General features: G+C 48.1%; 1 protein-coding gene across 1 annotated transcript in view; it reads left to right on the top strand.

Moving 5' to 3' along the window:
* Positions 1 to 22,131, top strand: part of AGBL4 (AGBL carboxypeptidase 4) — a 1,274,144-nt gene that overhangs the window by 1,132,986 nt on the left and 119,027 nt on the right. Inside the window, exons 6-7 of the mRNA XM_065887781.1 lie at positions 3,099 to 3,188; positions 14,064 to 14,178. Coding sequence (XP_065743853.1) covers positions 3,099 to 3,188; positions 14,064 to 14,178 — 205 coding nt within the window. The remainder of the gene's footprint in view (positions 1 to 3,098; positions 3,189 to 14,063; positions 14,179 to 22,131) is intronic.

Here is a 22,131-nt window from a genome sequence, read left to right as displayed (position 1 = left end):
TTTGCCACCCTGGCTTTGTTCAAGCATACTTCCTTCATCATCCCTGCTGTCTCCACCAAGAACATGTTTAATTGGCTTTGCACGAGTCTGAGGATTTGGTAACAGGATTGGGGTGGGAGTGGAAGTCCCATGTCACACCACCTCAGAGCTGCTACATTACCTTAAACTGATTTTGCAAATGAAAGGTAAAAGCTGAGCAAAGGAGACCCATCCATTTTGCCTAAAGATGACTATAATGCTCTTTTACGGCCTCCTAAATGACAAAGCAATTTGTTACCTGCCTGCGGCAACATTTGCTTATATTAGCACCCGAGATGCTTGATTTTTATTAGCCCCACGTTATCATTTTATGAAGACGCAGGGGCTCAGTAAAATTAGTGTGCAAATAGAATGCCCATTTTGCATTTCCCTGTGGTCAGCAGAAATGCTGAATGCAATTGAGCTGATACCAGGTCAGGGGAGACATCCATAAAGATAGGCTTCACTGAGACCTTGGTAACGTCATTTTTCATTTCTACGCTGCTGGGATAGATGGGGTCAGTGTTAGTGTGTTTTAAAAGGGCTTGGTGACATTTTGTTTTTTGTATTTTAAGTGAAAAAGCAATATAAATACTAAGACATAGCTCAACTCCCACCAGCAATAAGGGATGAAACCAAACTCCCTTGTGTACATTGTAGATGGAAATGCAGTAGATGTAGACTCTGATACTGCTGTTAGTGGATCCAGGAGGAGACGGACAGGGTAGTGAATGGGGCACTGGGCTGGGACTCTGCCACTGCTACTGCATGACCTTGGACATGTCCCCTCCTTCTGTGAGCCTCAGTTCCCTCACCTGTAAGATGGAGTTGATACTATCCACCTCACAGAGGCATGATGAAGATTAAATAAGATAGTGTGTGTCTAAATTTCTTTATAAACCAGGATCTGTATGAGTATGTTTTACTTATTAATTGAATAACCAGTTCCTGACCACCTTTCCACACAGAGTCCTGGGAAAATCATTAAACATACACCATGAAAGTCACAGTTTCTCCCTTGAGGAGCTTGTATTCAGTCCAGGAGATGTTCAGGTATCTAACTTCTCTTCTTAAGAGCGGGTGAGCCTTCTCTCTCTCCCTTTGCTCCTAAAGGCGCTTAGCATAGAGCCGAGAACAGAGTGAGTTCTCAAGTATGCATTTTGGCTTCATTATATGTTTTGCTGTCTTATAGGAACCTAATATTAGGGAAGCAGTGACCTCAAAACTGGTCACCCAATAGACCAGGCAAGTCCTAAGCTTTCAGATCCAGGTATGATAGGGTTAATTCTTTTTTTTAAATTTTAGTCTCTGGCTTGGTGCATCAATTGTTGGGATCATGAATCACATTCAAATAACCTGTCCTAGCATTTCAGAAGCAGAAAGCCAGTTAATGATCTCTGCCTCCCCTCTCCATCCAGATTGTCCACTAATGTAGATGGGCTCCTTTAATCGAATGCCTCTCAGTGTTCATGTCTGAATTTCCTTCAGGTCATTGTTCTGTTCCGTGTCAATCAGTCCTTCTTCTGCCCATGGCTAAGCACCCTCTTCCTGCCCCTCTTTTCTAGGAATGTCACTCTTGCCTACTGCTTTTGTCTAATAATATATTTGCAAAATGCTAAGCTTTATTATGTAAGTGAGACTTCTGTAGAGGCAGCAAAAGCGTGGGCTTTGACTTTGGCCCATAATTTTCTACTTCTTTGTATGTCTAATACCTTTTACTGGATGATGAATATTGTGAATTATACATTGTTGAATATCTGGATTTTGTTGTCTTCCTTTAAAGACAGTTGGACTTTATATAGCTGGCAGTCAATTTTGTTGTTGTTGCTGTTCAGCTTGATCCATCTGAGATTTACTTTAAATTCTTTTTAGAGTGAGTCTTGGGTGATTTAGCCCCACTACGAAGGCATGGCCCTTCTGGATTGTCTACCAAATGCCCTGAATGATCAATGCGGACTTCCACTTGGGAGGTGGGAGTTCAAATGATTCCTAGCCCTGTGTGAGCCCTGAGAATGTGCGGTTCACAGCACCCTGGTCGTTTTTTCATGACATCATGGAGACTCACCCTGTATATGCACATCTTGGGACCCAGCAAAGACTCATGAGGACCCCTTTATGGATTCCTGGAACTCTTTTTCTACAGAGTTCCCTCTTCTCTGAAATATACAGTTTCCCCACAGCCACCACCTGGTTCAGACTCCCTGAACTTCAATCTCAGTGAGATTTCCATGCTCTGTTGAGGATACCTGTCTCTGCTCTTTGGTCTGGGGTGGACCTCCAGGCAAAAAACCAGGGCAGTCATGGGTCATGCCTCATTAGTTTTCCTTTTCTCATGAGTTAGTCTTGCAGTGACTGACTCTTGTTCAATGTCTGAAAAGAGTTGTTTTGTATATTTTGTCCAATCTTCTAGTTGCTTAAGGTGAAAGAGAAATCTGGTCCCTCTTACTTCATCAAGGCCAAACGGGGCTTGGATTCTAATCTCAGCTCTACCCTATGTAGCTGTGTAGGTAGAACTTGAACAAGTTATATAACCTCTCTGAGCCCCAGTTTCTGTCTCAGTAAAAGAAGTATTAACTGTCATGTTTCTGTAGGGATTATATATAATGTGCCCGACACAAAAGGTGCTATTTAAATGGCAGTGGCTACTATTACTAATATAAATAGCTACCTTTTTTACTCCATCATTTACTAAAGTTTTACTGTGTACTAGGCAATATGTAAGCTTGTTAAATTATGACAGCAACCCGATGAAGAAACTATCCACATTTATAGATTAACACATTGAAACTCAAAAAGGACACATAACTTGCCTAGTTTCATGGTCAGTGGATCTGGGATTTGACGTTGCTCTTATGACTTCTTCAGATGATTGTAACATTAATATGATCAATTGCACAGAAAAACAGAAATGTAGTTATTTAATATTGGGTGACCAGGGACATAATACAATTAGTGGTTTTAACCCAATGATTTAAGAGATAAATGTAAAGCACCCTTTCCCTGCCCCTCCCACACACATACATAACAACTCCCCATCTCAGCTGTCCTCCTTAGTAACCTACTTCCATTTTATCTTACAGACAACCTTTGGGAGGGGGCAGAGAAAAAGGTGGTATTCATCACAGGACGAATCCACCCGGGGGAAACACCCTCTTCATTTGTGTGTCAAGGTAAGTTGCAAGGTCTCATGGGCATCCCGTGTCTCCCCCGCACATCCATCTGGGGCACTGTGATGGCCTCTGGGACAGTATGGTCACATGCAGAGTCCTTATCTTGGATGAGAATTTACTTCACTTCTCAAGAGGCTACACCTGATCTCCATTAGCATTTGTTTCACGAAATGTTCATCGACTACACGTATGCATGGAAGAATGGATGAATGGATGGATGGATGGGTGGATAGATAGATGAATAGGTAGAGTCCTCCTGTATGTGCTAGATTGAGGATGAGAGTCATAGAGTCATCTACACTTCCTAGCTTTGTTTTACATGTCTCCGGTGGTTTACAGAAAAATAAATCTGGTCTCCTTCCACCCACCATCACCACCACCACCAACAACAAAAATTCTGGTCCCAGGTCAATTCATATATTGGCAGAAGTGTGGTGGGCTGGGGAAGTAAGAATTGAAAGTTATCTATTCGTTCAGTCAATAATTCACTTAACAAACAGCTTTTGAAATACCGTACCAACCGTGAGAAGGAATGCATGCTTCATATCAGACAATCAGAGGTAAATAAGAGGTAATTTCTCTTCTCAAATGTATCTGTTTGTAATTGAATTTTTATTTATTATTAAGTAGTTAATCCATATAAAATATATAGTCAGCAGTATATATACATGCATGTATATATATACACATATATATTCAATTAGTCAGCAATCTAAATATATTCAATAGTGTATAAATAATAATTTAATGAATGGCCAAGTTCCCACCAGCTTAAGAAGCTGAATATTATCTATTCCTTTTAAATCCTCTGTCTTTCCTTCCCCCTCATACAAATAACCATCAGCTTGAATTTTGTATTTGTCCTTCTTAATAGTTTTACTACACATGTAAGCATTCCTGAACAATGTATTTTTTAGTTTTGCATGTTTTTGAACTTTATAAAAATGGTATCATTCTGTATGTGTTGGAACTTGAATAGCTGTCATTCAATTGTTTTCATCATGTATTCTATTCCATGTCTGTCTATACCTCAACTTACCTATCCATTCTCCTGAAGATGGACCATTAGGTTGTTTACAGTGTTTTTTCTTACAGACAATGCTGATACAAATGTGTCATATTTGTATCCCACAAATGGGATACATAAGTGTCGCCTTGTGGGCCTTGTACACGTGTGTAGATACTTTTCTAGGGTGTATAACTGTGGAATGCAATTGCTCTGCAAGTGGCTCTGCCACTTCCCAGGAAACATTCGGTTTCCTCAAATGTAAAATAAATTATTATATCAATATGTATCTGTGAAGGCTGTTATGAAACTGGCATGAGATGAATGTAAACAAACACCCAGTCCTGTGTCTGGCATACAGCAGGCCCTCAATAGATGTCACCCCCTTCCCCGTGGGATCTGAGAAGATGAAGCAGGTAATCCGCTTTGTAAACTCTAAGGCGCTCTGCAAACACATATGGGTCTTATTTTCCCCGTTCGTATTCTTACAAGGCTGTGGTTATGTACCACTTCCTCCCTCTTAGTTTCAGACAGGGAGCCTGAGCTTCAGGGAGAGGAAGTGATCGCCCAAAGACAAGCAGCTCATCAGAGGCATGGCTGGGGGATCTCAACTCCCCGCTGCAGCCACCTTAGCTGCCTCCTTGGCATTCTCACTTCCAGCCTCCTTCTTCCCCGCACTGTCCTTGCAGTAACCTCTCGCGGGGCCCTCCTTCTTGTACCAACTTCTTTACCGGCAGCCATCTGTCAGTTATGAAACTTGGCAGCAGCCTGTTCCCCAGCTGATCAGATGCAACTCTTTTGTCCTTATTTGTGAAAAGACAGTAGCCTTACCATCAATACTTCATCCCTGGGTGCCCAAACTCCCGTGCTCACCCCCTCTGTGGGCAGCAGACAGAGGGTAGGGTCACTATCCCATTTTACAGAGGAGGCCTGAGGCACAGAGAAGTCGAGAAGCTCCCAGGTGCTCTCTCTGTTGACCCTGGATGGTGCTGAGTTTATCGATAGACTCAGTGCTGTCTATCACCGAGGCTTTCAGTCAATGTTCACTCCTTGACAGAGGCTTTAGTGCCTTCCCACTGCCTTCTCAGGATCAACTCCAAACTTCTTGGCATGACACTCACAATTCTCCATGGTGTGGCCCTTGCCAGGGGGCCTTGGCCTCATTATATCCCAGCTCCACACAACTTAATCCCCGGACACTCTTCTCCCCACCACTGGGCCTTTGCACCTGCTGCCCCTCTGCCTAGGAGGTCTTGTGCCCACTCCCTTCAGCCCCCTGCTCTGTGCCTGCCTTGTGGGTTACCCAATGGTCATCTTTTTGGCCCTGATTTGTTATGCATTTGATTTATATTTGTTGCTCTCCCTTTAAACCTAGCTGTTTGAGACCCAGGGCTGGATCTTAGAGTGTCATTTTCCACATCTGTAAAATGCGCATTGTCTTGTTCATTTCGCGGGGCTGTTGTGAGGAACAAATGCTGTCTTGGCTCTCGGACGCTAAATCTGAGTCCAGAAAGAGGAACCTCCAGTTCACATAACCAGTAAAGAGAGGAGGGGGCTTTGCAGCTGGGTCTCCCAAGCCTGTGCACGCTCTTTTGCTGGAGGAGTGCGGGGGCCTAGAAGGACTAGAGGGCCAAGCTTCCTGCCTGGAAGAGCACAGTGTTCTGGCCACCCCACAACAACCAGTACATTTGACATGTGAGACTGGGAGGCTCGGGGAGAGAGGTGGCTGACCCAGGATCACACAGCTAATTCATGGCGGATGTGACGCTGGGACCCATCTCCCCAGTCCTGGTCTTCCTCTGTCCCTATCTCTGTAACTGCCACTTAAGACACACAATTCACCCTTCCCGAGGCAGCTCAAGACAGGCAGGATTCCCCCACTTTGCCAATGAGGAACTGAGGCATGGTCTTCCCCAAGGGCCTCCCAGCCCCCTGGGGACAGCCCAGACCACAGCCCCATGGGGCTCAGCTGGGGCTTTCTTCCCCAGACCCAGCCCTCAGCTGGATTCCCCTCCCCAGCCCACCTTGTTCTGGGGAGGGCAGGAGGGTGGGTCTAAGGCCTGGAAGATTGATTGCTGAGATACCTTTGGTTCTGTTAACTCTGTTTCCCCATTCACTGGCTCAGTGACCTTGAGTGGAGGGCAAACATCTGGGGCCTGGTCATCCCCATCTGGCTGGGACCTCGGTTCTCATGGCCGAGCTGCTGATGCACCTGGGAGTAGAGTGAAGTCCTGTCGTGGCAGGGCTCTGGCGGGGGTGGCATTCGGGGGCGGGGGGCGGGATGTGACTTCCTCAAGGCTCTGCATGTTGGGGAGACGGCTGCTTGTCAGTCACCCTCTACTGCCCCCAACCCCGCTCCTGGCCTCTGTGAGGCCAAACCGTCCTTGTTCTCCAACTACGGTGTGGGAGGTCAAGGTCACTCCCACGTGGCTCTGTAGCAGAGAGTGTGTGAGCTGTTGTCTCTGGAGCTACACCACCTGGATTTGAAGCCCAGCTCCCCCACTTGGTACAGGATGACCTTGGGGATGTCCTATAACCTCTCCTTGCCTCAGTCCCTTTATCTCAAAAGGAGAATAATAATAGGGATCCTGCCTCATAGGGTTGTTGTGGAGATTAAATGAGTTAATAACCATAAAATATTTAAGACGGTACTTGGAATGCAGTAAGCGCTGAAGAAGTGTTATTCGTAGGGGTGGAAGTAGCATTCATGGAGCATCTTGCAGGTGCCCAGGATGGTTCCTCTTATCCTTACTGGGAACCCAAACCCAGGCATGTGACTCCTGTACCACGTGCCCTGCCTTCCTGGCCTCCTTCCCAAAAGAACCGTTAGCTGAACCCTCCTCGTTTACCCACGTGGGAGACCACGGAGCACGTCAGAAGTTTGGCCGGGACTGCACGTCAGATCTCCGACCTCCGGTTGAGTGAATATTCTTGTGCTGAAGCTTTCTGGAGTTGTTGGCGCATGGCTCACTGAAAAGTCCCACCTGCAGAGCGCTTGCCCACTTCAGACCGTTCATAAATGAATCGGTTAAGCCCACGCGTATGCAACACGACCGTGGAAGGTGTGCCACCCGCAGGAGACAGCAGGGGCATGTGCATCGTTAAGGCTTTAGACTTGAGCAGCCCTGAGTCAGAATCCTACCACTTCACCTCCGCGCTGGGGACCCTCGCTCGGCAAGTCCTCAACTCTCGCAGCCTGTTTCTCTGCCTATAAAATGTGACAGCAATGTGGTCCTCCAGGAGCTGCTGTGAGAATTCAGGGAGCCCTGCTCAACGTGCCAAGGGGCCCACCGGGCCCTCCCTCTGGGAGCTCACTCTTCCGGGGTGTCCTGTGCGGGCAGGGAGAGGAGGAGGGGAATACACACACACACACTCATAACCACCAGGACACCAGGACCCAGCACAACCTAGCATTTCCCACAGTGAGGTGGTGACCGATGCCCCTTTCTCCCTCCCCTCCCCAACTCTGTTTTCCTCTCTCCCTCACCTGTTCTCCATCTTCCCCTTCCCCTTCTCTCCCATACAGCCTCACAGATGCCTGAAACTGGATCCCTAAGGGGTTGTCACGGGGGCCTTTTTCTTCCCCAAACTTGTCCTTTCATTTGTGAAATGGGCAGAGTTGGGGATTAGAGGGTAAGAACTTAGACTCTGTGAACTTCAGCCTCTTCAGGGCGAGACTGCCTGTGATTCCATAATTTGGGGCCCTTGGGCTCAGCTGAGGGCAGACAGGGGCCTGGTACACGGTCAGGGTGGGGTCTAGAGTGGCTCCTGCCACGTGACCCACACTCTGAGCCCAGCAGAGACCCCAGCCGATTGTCTTGCTTCAAGCCTGGGCTCTTCCCATTGCACTGTATTCTATTCTGCCTACTAGCCGGAAACAGCAACAGTGAACCTTATACAGGACTCTCTAGAGAAAAACCCTGGGGCTTCCCTGGTGGCGCAGTGGTTGAGAGTCCGCCTGCCGATGCAGGGGATGCGGGTTCGTGCCCCGGTCCGGGAGGATCCCACATGCCGCGGAGCGGCTGGGCCTGTGAGCCATGGCCGCTGGGCCTGCGCGTCCATAGCCTGTGCTCCGCAACGAGAGAGGCCACAACAGTGAGAGGCCCGCGTACCGCAAAAAAAAAAAAAAAAAAAAAAAAAAATGAAAAACCCTGTGAGCATATATGCAAATCACATGCAAATCACATGCAAATCGACTCCTGGCTCTTTCCATCTTGGCTTCGTGGAAAGGGCACCACTCTGAAGCCAGTAGCACTGGACCTGAATCCCAGCCAGGCCCCTGTGAGACACTCAGCAAGTGTCTCACCCTGACTTTGTTTCCCTGTCTGCAAAACAGAGCCAGTGTAATAACAGTTCAACCCATCACTGGTCCACATTTTATTCCTTCCTTTCTCATATATCTATTGAGGACTTTCCAGGCCCCAGTGCTGAGCTAGGCACTGACAAAATCATCGTAAAAATGTAGAGCTGTCCTTGCCCTCCTGGAGCTCACAGCCTGGAGAGAAAACAGATTTGCACAGCGGATGCAAGCCTCAATCCCCCCAAACTCAGAGGTACTGGAAATATGACTTTCCTTACTTTTCTAAAACTGAACTCAGTTTCCATTTTGAGGCACCATTCTGCCAGGGGCCAGAAACTTAATCTCAGTCATTTTGGTGTCACCTTTCCCCAAGATTGTGTGATTTAAGCCAAGATTATTGATGCTCCTGGGGGTGGTAGGCAAATAGTCTTGTCATCAGTGTCATCATCTATCCACACGGCTTCCCCTCCATCAGCGGCTTCCCGGTGACTCTCTGGGCTTTGGTCACTGCAGAGCCCCTGGAGGTCACCACCATGTCAGACCCTGCCTCCTGACTGCAGGCCTCTTTTATGTTTGCTGGCACTCTGCTAGGTCTGTGCCCCTATTGCCACCTTGTCACCCTTCAGGACATCTGTCCATTATTATAACTTCCCTCCAAACCACATTCCATGCTGTAGCCAGGGGAAACTCTCCAAAGCCCAGATCTGACCGTAACCTTGCAATGGCTCTCCTGTGCCCTTCATATTCTTCAGCAGGACTAACAAGTCCCCACTTACCTCTCCCGCTTCTCTCTCAACATCCTCCCACCCTCACACCTTCAACCAAACCAAATAAGAGCAATGAGTAAACAACAGACTTCCTATGTGCCAGACACTTTGCTAACATTAACTCACTGAGATAGATCCTCACAATAACTCACATGGTAGTTATTATTATTATTTTCTTCGTAACTGAAGAGGAAACTGAGGAACCAAGGGCTTAAGACCACACAGCTAGTCCAGTTTCAGAGTCTGTGCCTTTCTTTCTTCATTTCTTTCTTTCTTTCTTTCTTCCTTCCTTCCTTCCTTCCTTCCTTCCTTTCTTTTTGGCTGTGTTGGGTCTTGGTTGCTGCGCACAGGTTTTCTCTAGCTGCGGCAAGCGGAGGCTACTCTTTGTTGCAGTACGCGGGCTTTTCATTGCGGCGTGCAGTCTTCTCATTGTGGTGGCTTCTCTTGTTGCAGAGCATGGGCTGTAGGCACGTGGGCTCAGTAGTTGTGGTGCACGGGCTTAGTTGCTCCGCGTCATGTGGGATCTTCCCGGACCAGGGACCGAACCCGTGTCCCCTGCACTGGCAGGCAGATTCTTAACCACTGCACCACCGGGGAAGTCCCTCAGAGTCTGTGCCTTTAATTACAAAGCTATGCCCCCTGGAATTGAAGAGCTCTAGCAAACAGGCTGTCTTCTTTCTCACCTCCCAGCCTTTGTGTAAGACCCTCCCTCCCTGGGACACTGTCCCCTGACACCCCTTTCGTCTGGCTCACTCCACTCATCCTTTAAGTTGCCGTGGCCTCTTCCTGACCCCCAGGCTGGGTCAGGAGCCCCCTGAGTTCCCAGAGCTCCCTGTGCTGTTCCCACCAGAGCCTTTGCCGGTGGGTACAGTGGGAGCTGCTTTCTCTCCATGCACCCTTTGAGCAGGAACCTCTCACGCATCTTGGAATGCCAAGTTCATGGCAGGGACCTGGCCCTGCGAATGTTTGTGCAATGAGTGATTATCAGCACAACTAACCCTCTACAGTAAGTCCCCTACATACGAACGAGTTCCGTTCTGAGAGTACGTTCGTAAGTCCAATTTGTTCATAAGTCCAACAAAATTAGCCTAGGTACCCAACTGGCACAATTGGCCATAGAGTACTGTACTATAATAGGTTTATAATACTTTTCACACAAATAATACATAACAAACAAATGCAAAAAATAAAGAAAACCTTTTTCATCTTACAGCACAGTACCCTGAAAAGTACAGTAGTACAGCACAACAGCTGGCATCCATGGGGCTGGCATCTAGTGAACAGGCAAGAAGAGTTACTGACTGGAGGAGGGAGAGGAGGTGGGAGATGGTAGAGCTGAAGGATCGTCAGCGATAGGACACGGAGGGCAAGCTGCAATTTCACTCACACCTGACGTTGATGGCACAGGTTCTGGTTCCTTGCTGGGTTCAATTTTGTTTACCCTCTTGAAAAAATGATCCAGTGGTATCTGGGTAGTAGCTCTTTTTATTCTCATCATAGATGACATGGTAGCATTGGATTGCATTCTGAACTGTCGCTGCAACCTTCATGTACCATTCTACATTCAGGTCCTGTGCCTCAAAAACTAACAGTGCCTCCTCAAATAAAGAAAATCCCCTTGCCATTTCTTGTGTCGTGCATCTCTCCAGTTCTTCAGTTACTTCTTCTTCCTCTTGTCTCTCTTTGTCCTTTCTGTGGGCCTCCAGTTCCATCAGGTCTTCATTAGTAAGCTCCTCATGTTACACAGCAAGTTCAATGAAGTCATCCGCTTGCAAATCTAGCCTGAAATAAAGATACTGTACTACCGTACTCTATCCAGTACTGTACAGTAGAGTATACAAAAGCATAACTACTTGTAGAGGATGCACGCACATGACAGTGTACACGTGAACTAACTTATGTGATTGGACATTCGAACGCACGTTTGCATCTTTGGAAGTACGCAACTTGAAGGTTCGAATGTAGGGGACTTACCGTACTTTGTTAAGGTTGAATGAATTCCTGGGACCAATCTACCAATAGGCATTTATTAGGCACCTGCTGTGTGCCTTGAGCTGAACCAAGTATACTGGGAGAAATAACAGTAATGGATGTTCAGTTGTGGTTTGCCTGGCGAGGGTCATCGTGGCCAGGCGAGGTCGGCAGGGCAGTGAGGTCTGCCGCCCAGCTTTCATTTCAGATCCTCTGCCACTTTTCCTTCTTCTCCTCCAGCCTCGCTAGCCTCCAGCCCTGCTTTCTTCCACCTTCCTGATTACGTTAGTTCAAAGGAAAGGACCTGCAAACTTGTTTACTCAAGGGGCAGAGACTGATCTTAAGGGGGTGGATTATGTCTCCCAGCAGGAGAGAGATGATTCTCCTCACTTAACAGATGGGGATTCTGCTACTCTGGGGGAGAGGAATGAAGTAGACGGAATCATAGGCTGTTGGTGTGGGTTGCATCCTTGGGAACCCCTGGATTCTTTCTTCTAAATTTATCAATGAGCCAAAACTAGAACCCCAGTTCTCTAACTGCTGGTTTGTTGGCTTCTCCAATTGAGTATCCTTGTCCCCAAATCCCATAGTCAGTCAACTTCACAGACAAGGACTCCTGGTTCTAAACTGCATTCTACTTTTTTACTACTCCACTGCCTTTCAACCTTCGATCTGAGTGAGTTTATGAGAACACATCAGTGTTCGGGCGCTGTGTCAGGCAGTCAAAATGCAGGGGTTCTAACCCTGTCCCACATCAGTCTTCCAGATTCGGTGTTGTTACCTCTGTATCAAGACGAGGAAACTGGTCAGAGAAAGCTAACAACCGGTGAAGAGTCACAGGCAGGTCCCCAGGTCCACATGCTCTCTGCTTCCTCGGTCCATGCCGTGCTTTGGCCCACAGTGGGGGATGGCATTTCCTCTCCACTCTGACTTTCTCCGACATTCCTCCTCATACTTCTCTTCACTTACCACCCCCTCCCACACCAAATACAAGTGGAAGATCTCCTCCTAGTTTCCTGATCAATAGGAAAGGCTCCTGTTGAACAGTATCTGACCTCAAGCCAAGAAATGAGTCTAAAACCTCTGCTTTCCCTGCCCCATACTCACTCTGGGTGGCTGCAGCCTCCGGTCTGGCTTTGTTTCCTCTCATCCTCTTATTAGCTCCTGATCGGCAGCCCAATTAATCTGCTCATCTGTGAAGGAGGATGGCTCACAATGAGCTCCTCCGTTTCCAGAAGCCATCCTCTGAGGCAGCACGGCCAGGCCCTGTGCACAGGCTGGCTCCTTGATGGAGGGCTGCCCCAGGAGCCAGGGTCAATTAGTGGACAGATTAAGCAATTACTAGCCCCTAACAAGGGTGCCTGGCATCATTACCCTGCCTGTTTACTGGCAAACTACAGCTTTCATATGAAGACCAACAAATAAATTAGGGCATCTGGTCGACTGCCGCTTCGGCGGTGAAGTAAATGATGTCCAACTGGCTCTCGGCTGCCCATGGATTCTCAGCCCCGGCCTAATGAAAAGCCCAAGATGTCCCTCACTGGTCATGGCAGCTCTGGAATGTGCCTCTGAGCGACTTATCATTCCAAGGGCTAAGTGCCTGCCACTGGGCATGTGGATCGGTCTTAGCTACCCCGCTGCTTCCTCCCGTCTGGCTGTCAAAACCTACTTATCTTTCAGGGCCCAGCTCAAAAGCTTCTTTCTCCTTGATGCCTTTCCTGCTCTCTCCAGCAGGAGAGGAGTTCTCCTTCTGTACTTTTGGGAGGGTTTTGTACTCTCCTATCACTTTCCAGCATTACAGGAATTTCATGGAATGCCAGAGCTCCGTTTTGCCTACTTTTCTCGGGTCTCTGAGGAATAAGTAGAAACATGGAGAAAAGGAGGGACAAGGCAAGGACTCAGTTCTCGTTTTCTCACCCCCTCTCCTGTAGATATATGCAGGCCATCGCCAGGATATCAACGACAGCAGTGACAGAGTCAGGTTTGCCCTTCAGGACAATCCCTCTGGCTACAGTGATGAGGGCTCAGTCACCGAAGTCAGATGTGGTTGTTCTCATCCAGGCCAAGTATGATGGTGGCTTAGAACAGAAGAGAGGCAGAGGGATGGAGATGAGGGGCAGATTTGCTAGCTTCAAGGAAGAGACTTGGAGACCCCCTGAATGTGGGAGGAGGGTCATGGAGAATTCAGCTCTTCTAAATCTGGTGACCTGAAGGCGAGGTAGTTGTTGGTGCCAGTGAGAAGCAGAGAGGGCAGCCAGCCCCAGAGTCTGGGGACAGAGGACCCTCAAAGTGGGGAAAGAAGCAGGCTTGGGGGCATTGACAAAACCTCCCTGTCCTCTTGTGACTTCTCCTTTGTGTTTCCTGGTGCACCCATCAGCCGCTTGAGGACTGAGACCCCTAAGGTCCCTGACTCCATCGTCATCCAATCCGATGGCAGCCTTTAGCTAACAGCGCGTCCATTAGGGAGCAGCTCTAAAGTTATTGTTTAGAGTTATCCTGCCTCTCCCCCATCTCTGTCTGTCAAGACCCAGGGGCCCCTCCAAGGCACAGCTCATATGCTGTCTTTTCCTGGAGGCCCACCCTGTGCTCTTTAGCAGGACATGCTCTCCCCCAGCCCATGAGCTTCAATATTACATCTTGAACTGTCTCTTGGAAACAGAGATATTATTTGTAAAATTCACTGGGCAACACCTAATCCATAGCCGTACATTCACAGTGGCGAACAACATAGGCCCAAATCACCTGTTGAGCTGTGTTTTTCCAGCTGAGGGAAATGTGCTCCTCCTTCCTGAAACACTTTGAGGTTAACCCAGGTGCTTCTCTTTCTCCAGGGATCATTGACTTCCTCGTAAGCCAGCACCCTATTGCCCGTGCCCTACGGGAGCACCTGGTCTTCAAGATTGCACCCATGCTCAACCCTGATGGCGTCTACCTGGGCAATTACAGGTGAGGGACGGGAGAGAATGCTTGGATGGTGGTGTGGAAGCAGGAAGAAAAAGGGGATAGGTTTTTGAGGAAGAATTTTCAGACTACCCATGAGTTCATTAGAGGAAGTTTCACTCTGGCCCTTGAGAATATGACTGATGGGCCTTGGCTGTTTCGTTCACAGTCACCTGAGGTCACTTGCTGGAGTTTTCCGGGCAGCTTGCCGGACCAGGAATCAGGAGAGTTAATATCAGCTTTGGCACCTACTTCCTGTGTAACCTTGGGGAATTCACTTTCCCTCTCTGATGCATTGCAGTTTCTCTTGCATAATTAAGACAATAATTACTTACCTGGCAGGGCACTTGTGAGCATCAAAGGAAATGTGGCAATGAACGTGCTTTGCAGAATATCATATGGTCGTGATAAGGGTTACTGTTTTGTTTCCGGGTTTCTTCTTGGAGATTATTAATGAAGGAGAGTAGCATCCCAGATCACGTGAACGGCATTTTGATTTGGTGTGGGCACACCGCTAGCCCCACACTCACTCAGGTACTCACAGCTTGAGCTCTTTCTCCGGGCTTAGCACCATAATTTACAGCCGAAAATTCCACTACCCGGGGAACCATCTGCTGAGAGAACATTGAATCCTCTGAGAGTGTTATTACCCTTATTTCACGGTTGAGGCAACAGACTGGCCCAAAGTCATACAACCAGTAAATCATTGACTGTCTAACTTCACTGCCTAAATTATACAGCTTGAGAGTTGATTAATCCCACAACTCTCAAGGTAACATTCAAACTCCCCGGCTTTGACGCAAAGCTCTGTGTGACCTGGTGCCTCACCTCCCACCCTCTGGTCATAGAAATGTTGCCCTGATCACTCTAAGGGAGGCCTGGTTCCTTACACAGGTCCTGCTGGTGCCTGATACCTTACCTTCATAAAGACCCTCTGTCCAGAACCTCCTGGTCCCTTCCTCATTTCACTAACCCTTCCTCACAACTCAGCTCATGCCTCTTCTTCTAGAAAACATTCTGCAAACCCCCAAACAGAATTGGTCCTTCCCTTCTCTGAGCTCCCACGGGCCTGGCTACTGAACATGTCTTATCCTATTGCATGGACCCCACTGGCCCTAAAGCCACCAGAGGGAAAGCACTGAGCCTTAATGGTCCTTGTGTCCCCGGTGCCTGTCAGCAGGGATCAGCACATAGTAGATGCTCAAAAAGAATTTGGTGGATATGAGAGAAGGAAAGGGATGACTTTACTGAGGAAGGCACTGAGGCTCAGGTATGAGATGGGACTTGCCCAAGTTCAGTGGCAGAGCTCAGACCAGAACCCACATTGCCTGACATCCCATCAGGCCCATTTTAAACAGAGCTGGTTTCATGCTTTCCCAGAATGTGACAGTTGGGTCCACTGGGGCTTCCTAGTACCCCTGGGTATGAGTTAGAGAGAACCCATGGGATGCATGATGCCTTAGTTAAAGACAGTTTTGCTTCCTCTATTAACTGGCTCAAGCGATGGCTTATTAGCACTGGCAGGTTTTATGGCTGCTGCAGGCCTGGGAGCAGTGCCTTTCCACCTTCGCTGGACAGAATACGCTGTTAGTGATAATGCTGGTGGAAGGACCATTTGATTGATGTTAACATTTATGTTTAATTACAAGAGCGGCCGTGGTCAGAGAGAGGTCAGGACTGTTCACTACGCACACTTATTCATGTCATCATCTGCTGTCCCGGGATGACCAGTTGGAAAGAGGTCTGTGAACTTGGCCAAAATGCCTCCTCTCTCTGGGCTTCAGATGGCCAGGGGGCTGCTGCTGGGGAGCTGGCTGCTTCCTACATGCCCTCAAGCTGTCCAAACTTTGTGATTTGGGGATTTCAGGATAAAAGAGCTCCACTCCTCAGAAACGGTTCTGTACTGAAGTTTAAAAGCCCCATGTTCTCCTAGTGAGAATGTGTGATTCTCGTTATGAGAGTTGAAGAAAATCTCTAACCACAGGCATTAGTCCTGTTGCTGAAATAGCTGAGTAGCAACAAAGAGCCTATCATGAGAATTCACCATTCATGTTTGGGAGAATGTAAAAAATAGTGGTCAAGACTCCAGATGGATAACTTCAAGGTGCCTTAGAGGTCCTGTAGGCCAGCCCCAGCACGGTGTCCCGTGGTTTGGCTGGGACTTGTCCAGGCATTATGGGGGAAGAAAGATTTGGAGTTCAAGTGAATTTGGAAAACACAGAGTTAAGCAAAATTAAACAAGTTCTTTCCCAATAAGACTTTTCAGTTTTGAATATGCTAATAAACAGGAATCCCAAGAGCGGAATATAGTGTCCAGTGTTACCCAAAGGAACCCTTTTCCTAAAGAGCTTGCTACCCCTCCAGCCCATCACCCGCTCCACCACTACCCCGCGTCCAGAGGCGGCAGGGTTTCTGAAACCCAATCTGTGAAAGGCCACTACGAGAATTCCTCTTGCCACCCAGCACCGTGTGTCAGGCGTTCACACACTTATTTGATCCTCGTAATAACTCTATGGAGGAGGGTCTCTGAAGCTTTCTCTGCTTGCAGATAATAAAGACCTACTCCGATTAGCGTGAGTAGAGGAGGAAAAGCCGGAGGGAGTCGGGGGGAGGAGCGAAGGACAGAAGGCGGCCGGTGGGAAGGAAGGATGCTTGTCAGAACTTCCGGGCAGCACACACAGCCCCACTCACAGACCGCCTTGCAGCGCTGGGGTCAGCGCCACCTCCCTCACGTGCTCCCTGACCTTCACTCTCTACACCTCCCCTCAGGATGTGCAGTCCCTCAAGCCTCAGTGACATTGAATAAATAACGTGCCTTAAGTCGTGTGGCCTGTGAGGAGTGGGCAGGGGTGCAGGCGTGCCCCGGCCGAGCTGTGCTCCTGGGCTGTCCTATACCTGCTTCTGGCACCACACACGCCAGACCCAGTGAAGAGCAGCAGACAGGCCTGTCCTGCAGGTGCCTCTTCTCCCCCGACCCCACTTCCTCTTCCTCCTTCTCCTTCCTCCACATTAAAGAACCATAAAATCTAGTCTAGAAAGGAGAGTAAGACTTCCCAGATTTGATCACGCAAAGCTTTTAGTTAATAATACAAGTACCGGGCTTCCCTGGTGGCGCAGTGGTTGAGAGTCCGCCTGCCGATGCAGGGGACGCGGGTTCGTGCCCCGGTCCGGGAAGATCCCACGTGCCGCGGAGCGGCTGGGCCCGTGAGCCATGGCCACTGAGCCTGCGCGTCCGGAGCCTGTGCTCTGCAACGGGAGAGGCCACAGCAGGGAGAGGCCCGCGTACAGCAAAAAAAAATAAAAATAAATAATAATAATAATACAAGTACCTGTTCCATGGTATTTATAGTAGAATAGACAAGGTGCACTCTGGCATTTAATGGCCGATGATGGCAGCTGTCCCATGAGAGAGAATGCATTTTATGTAAGAGAGCAGCAGTGTTTACTTACTAGACTACTGTATGTGCTCCCAGACTCCGGCTTATGGGAGGAGTAGAGAGGGCCAAAGTTACAGCAACCACAGTGCACTCTCCAGTGGCCCTCTAGGACAGTTAGATGGTGTAACGGTAGAAACAATGATACTATGGCATCTAATAAAAACACAGAACGACTCTACCCTCATCTCACTTACTACACTCCAGCAACACTGGCCATTTTTTTCAGTTCAGGGCTGAGGTTTAATGCCACTTCACAGAAAGGCCTGCCTAGATTCTCCAAAATAAATTCGGTCTCCCATGACACTCTTTCAGAGCACTCTGTACTGTCCTTTCAGAGCCCTGGCCCCAATTCGTAATCACGTGACTATCTATTTAATGACTGTCTCCACCTCTAGACTATAAACTCCATGAAGTCAGGACTTCATCCCCAAAGCCTGGCCTGGTGCCCAGCATAGAACTGGCCTTTGATATGTATTATCTAAATGAATACATACACACCACAGCAGTGTTTCGCAACTGTGCCACGGCACGGAGCTCCAGTCCCCAGGCAAACTAGTCATCACCACATGCCATCAGCTCCCAACCCTTTACTTTCAGCAACACGGCCTCCTAACCCCAGTTGTTTTGATTTTATGCTGTTGTGACATAAATACTGTGATGAGCTGCTGTAATGATTTAGTGAACTCTGGGTTCAGAGGCACACTTTGTTATTGTACATTACATCTAAAAACCACCTTTCATCATTACCACGACTCTCTGAGAAAGTCAGTTTTCATTGTACCCATTTGAGCAAAGGGGAAACCAAGTCTGCAGAGGTGAAGAGCCCGTTCAAGGTCCTATGGTGTGTCCAGGACTCTCCACACTCCCAGACACTGCCTGTGCCTTACAAGCTGGAGGTGGAAGCAGAGAACTAACAGTCTAACTTTCCCCGCTCTCCTGAGTCTTCTAGTCTTGGGGCAAGACACTTCTCTCCCTTGGCCTCAGTTTCCCCCTGCCCTGTTGGAAGAGGAAAATGAAGTGAAAGGCACACTTCGTCATTTAGTAGAAGTACTAGGGAGAGGCTCTGTCAAGAATGGTACAGCTATAGCATGGATGAATCTTGGGGACCTTATGCTAAGTGTAATAAGCCAGACACAAAAAGACAGATTTTTTATGATTCCACTAATATGAAGTACTTAGAGTAGTCAAAATCATAGAGACAGAAAGTAGAATGGTGATTTCCAGGGGCTGGGTTGAGGAGCGGGGAAGAGAGTTATTGTTTAATGGGTATAGAGTTTCGGTTTTACGAGATGGAAAGAGTTTTGGAGATGGTTGCACAGCGTTATGAATACTTAATACCACTGAATTGTACACTTAAAAATGATGAAAATGGTAAATTTTACGTTATGTGTATTTTATCACAATAAAAAAATAACGGTATGACTTACCAATGCAATTTGAGCATCTTTGGAGAGTTCTAGGGGCATCTCGGGGCTAGGAGCTTTGAGGGATGAACGCTGTAACTTCAGGTGTCATCGAGCCGAGAGCTACAAGGCAGTGGTTGGAAGGCCCTTGGGGTCGGGGGGATGGGCTGAGTCAGGCTTCGGCGGCTGGCGATTCTCACTGTCCTGCAGTAGGTGTGGCTGGTCCCACACAGTGCAACTCTTGATCTCTCTCTCTGCCACATTCTCCTCCCATCACTTCCTCTACAGAGAGGTCAACCTCCATCCCCACCCGTACCCCGCTGCGCCTGTGTGACGTGCAAGGTGCCTTGCATTTGGAAAACAGATTCTTCATCTCCATATGACAATATGAAACCCTGCATCGGGCTTGCATTTCTTAATTAGGTGCTTGTCATCGTGTATTCCATAGAGCCACGTATAAGTAGTCATAGACCTTTGAATAAATTTATTGGTTTTATTTATGTTTTGGGGCATAAAAATCTATAATTACCAGGTACAGCCTCCATATAACCGGTATTTAATGACAATTACTTTTTGTTACCATAGAAATGGGTCCAAAGTAGTTACCCATAATTTTTCATCTCCCAAACCTCACACATGCTGAATTGCAATATTACCATAGTAATTGCCTATCAGTCATCATAAAATACACAGTTCCCCAAAGGATAGCAGGATGCTGTGGACTTTCTCATTTTGGGGAAGCCTCAGTGCTTCTTGGGAGTGTGGAGGTGGGGGAGAGGAGTAGACCTCCATGGGTGGTGTAGAAATGATTCCGCTTTATCGCGCGACACTGCAGACCCTGTGGTGGAAACGGATGCAGCTACGACCCGCAGACTCGCAACGCATTATGTCTCTCGGCCCTGGTGAGCCTCACGTAGCAAAGAATGCTCCAGCGCAGTAAATCCATTTAACTAAGGTTTGTCAGGGGCCTGCTGAGTGTCGGTCCCTGTGCTACGCCGTAGGGAAGCAGATGGAAATCAGAGGCGGTCCTTGGCAATAAGAAGCCCAGTGTTTGTACTAGAGGTGTGAGTGTGAGGCTGTGGAGGCCTAGGTATAATCAGAGCTAATGTCTAAGTACCTACTAAGCACACATTATACATATCATCTCCTCTGACCCTCCCAACAGCCCTGAGGTGGAGGGAGTATTATGGCCCCTTCTTAATTAGAAAAGCAAATTGAGGCCCAGAAACACCAAGGAACTTGCCCCACGTCCCCCAGCAGGAAGGTTACGAATCCAGGCAGGCCAACCCTGGCCTGCTACAGATTCATCCCCCTGCTACACTGTATCCTGAAAGCAGGGAGTGCTTCCTTCTGACTGGGGGTGACGAGGGCGGGTTTTTGAAGGGCGGATGGCATATAGGAGCTCACCAGACATAAAAGGAGATAAGGAGAGATTTGCACAGCAAACATCATTAAGTATGGCAGAGGGTGAAACATCAGAGGAAGTATTTCCAACACGCACACATACATGCACACACTACACAGATACACACAGATATACACACCACACGAGACACACACACATACACACACTCACCCACAGACATTGGAACTGACCAACCTTGCCCACCTCAACATCCAAAGGGGGAAACATTTTTAACTGTCCAAAATAGAATAGAACATAAAATTAGCTGTGTAAAATGTAAAATACATGTCAATATTCTATTTGACAGCATAAAACTGCATTTTTCATCAACTAGAAATGGAAACAGAGATCCACTGCAAGTTGCCTCACCAAGCGATATCTGCCAGCCCCTTCTCACTGTGCCTCCTTCCCCACCCAGGCCTCATGTCCCCCCCTTGCTGCCTATCCGTAGCCTCACCAGCCTTGGAGTGGGATGGGAGCTCAAAGACCTCTTGTCCAGTGCCCTGCCCAGGGCAGGGAAACCTTAAGAAGTGCTGCACTGCTGCCAGCTCTGACTGTTAGGGGGTGTTTATGTCCAGGCTAAACCTGATAGCCCATCACCTCTGCTTTCTACCCCTGAAAGATTAGTCGGGTCCAGTCCATCTTTTACATAGTAGCCCTTCAGCTGTTTGAGGATTGCGTGTCCCCACTCCTCACTCACCCTACCCCTGCCAGCACCTGTTCTCCAGCCTGAACATCCCCAAAGCCTTACAAATTTTCATATGTAATCTGAAATCCATTCCTCTCCCCGTCCTTACAGCTGTGCTCCGAACATACTCCGGATGTTTGTCGTGGTCTGTATTTGCGGCATGGGGTCCAGGATGGAACAGTTATAATGGCGAGAATGATGGCGGTGATGGTGGTGGTGATGACATTGACGACGATGATAGTGGTGGTGGTGCTGATGGTGACTAGTTAATATCTATTGAACGTCCTGGGCCTGACCCTATTCTGGGTGTTCTGCATGTATTGTTTAATTCTCAGAACAACTCTCATTATTCTCATTTTACAGACGAGGAGACTGTGAGGAGACTGAGGCCTAGGTAGATTAGGTAACTCCCTTAAGTTCATAGAGCTAGCTAGTGGCATAGGAGAAGGAAGGGATCACCACAAGCCTAATTCTGGGGATGTACTTCTCCTGGTACAGCCTACATGCCCATCGCTATCTGACACTGAGCTCTCGTCAACCTAAATCTTTCCACTTGCATTCCTGCTAAGTCACAACCCTCACCACCCCCCCACCCCACCTCCTCTGAGAACCTTACGAGGAGGCATGGACTGGGCGGAAATCACGCTGCCTTTTTGAACAAAGAGGAAACCAGGCCACAGAGAGACTAAGTAACTTGCTCAAGGTCACACAGGGAGTGAGCCACGTAGTTATTTAAGATGAAACGCAAGTGACGCAGGAGCCAGACAAAGCCTTACCTCCCAGAGACTCTCTCCCGCTTTATGTAACCTGCGTGATGTTTCTACAGAGGCTGAAAGGACACTGGGGCAGGCAGCGTAATCAGGCGTCTAACCCACGAGTGCACACGGCTAAAACCAATTATTCAAATGAGCTTCCCAGCCAGGTTCCTCAGAAAAGGCCAGATGGCTAGATGTCTACGGAGGCAGTTCCCCATCTCTGTCCCTGCAAACAGCTGAATAGCCTTTCAAAGTTAGAGTTGATAGTGAG

This window comes from Phocoena phocoena, chromosome 1, assembly GCF_963924675.1.
Source record: "Phocoena phocoena chromosome 1, mPhoPho1.1, whole genome shotgun sequence".
Lineage (NCBI taxonomy): Eukaryota > Metazoa > Chordata > Mammalia > Artiodactyla > Phocoenidae > Phocoena > Phocoena phocoena.
The sequence above is the reverse complement of the archived record's forward strand: the minus strand, read 5'-3'. Positions and strand labels throughout refer to the sequence as shown.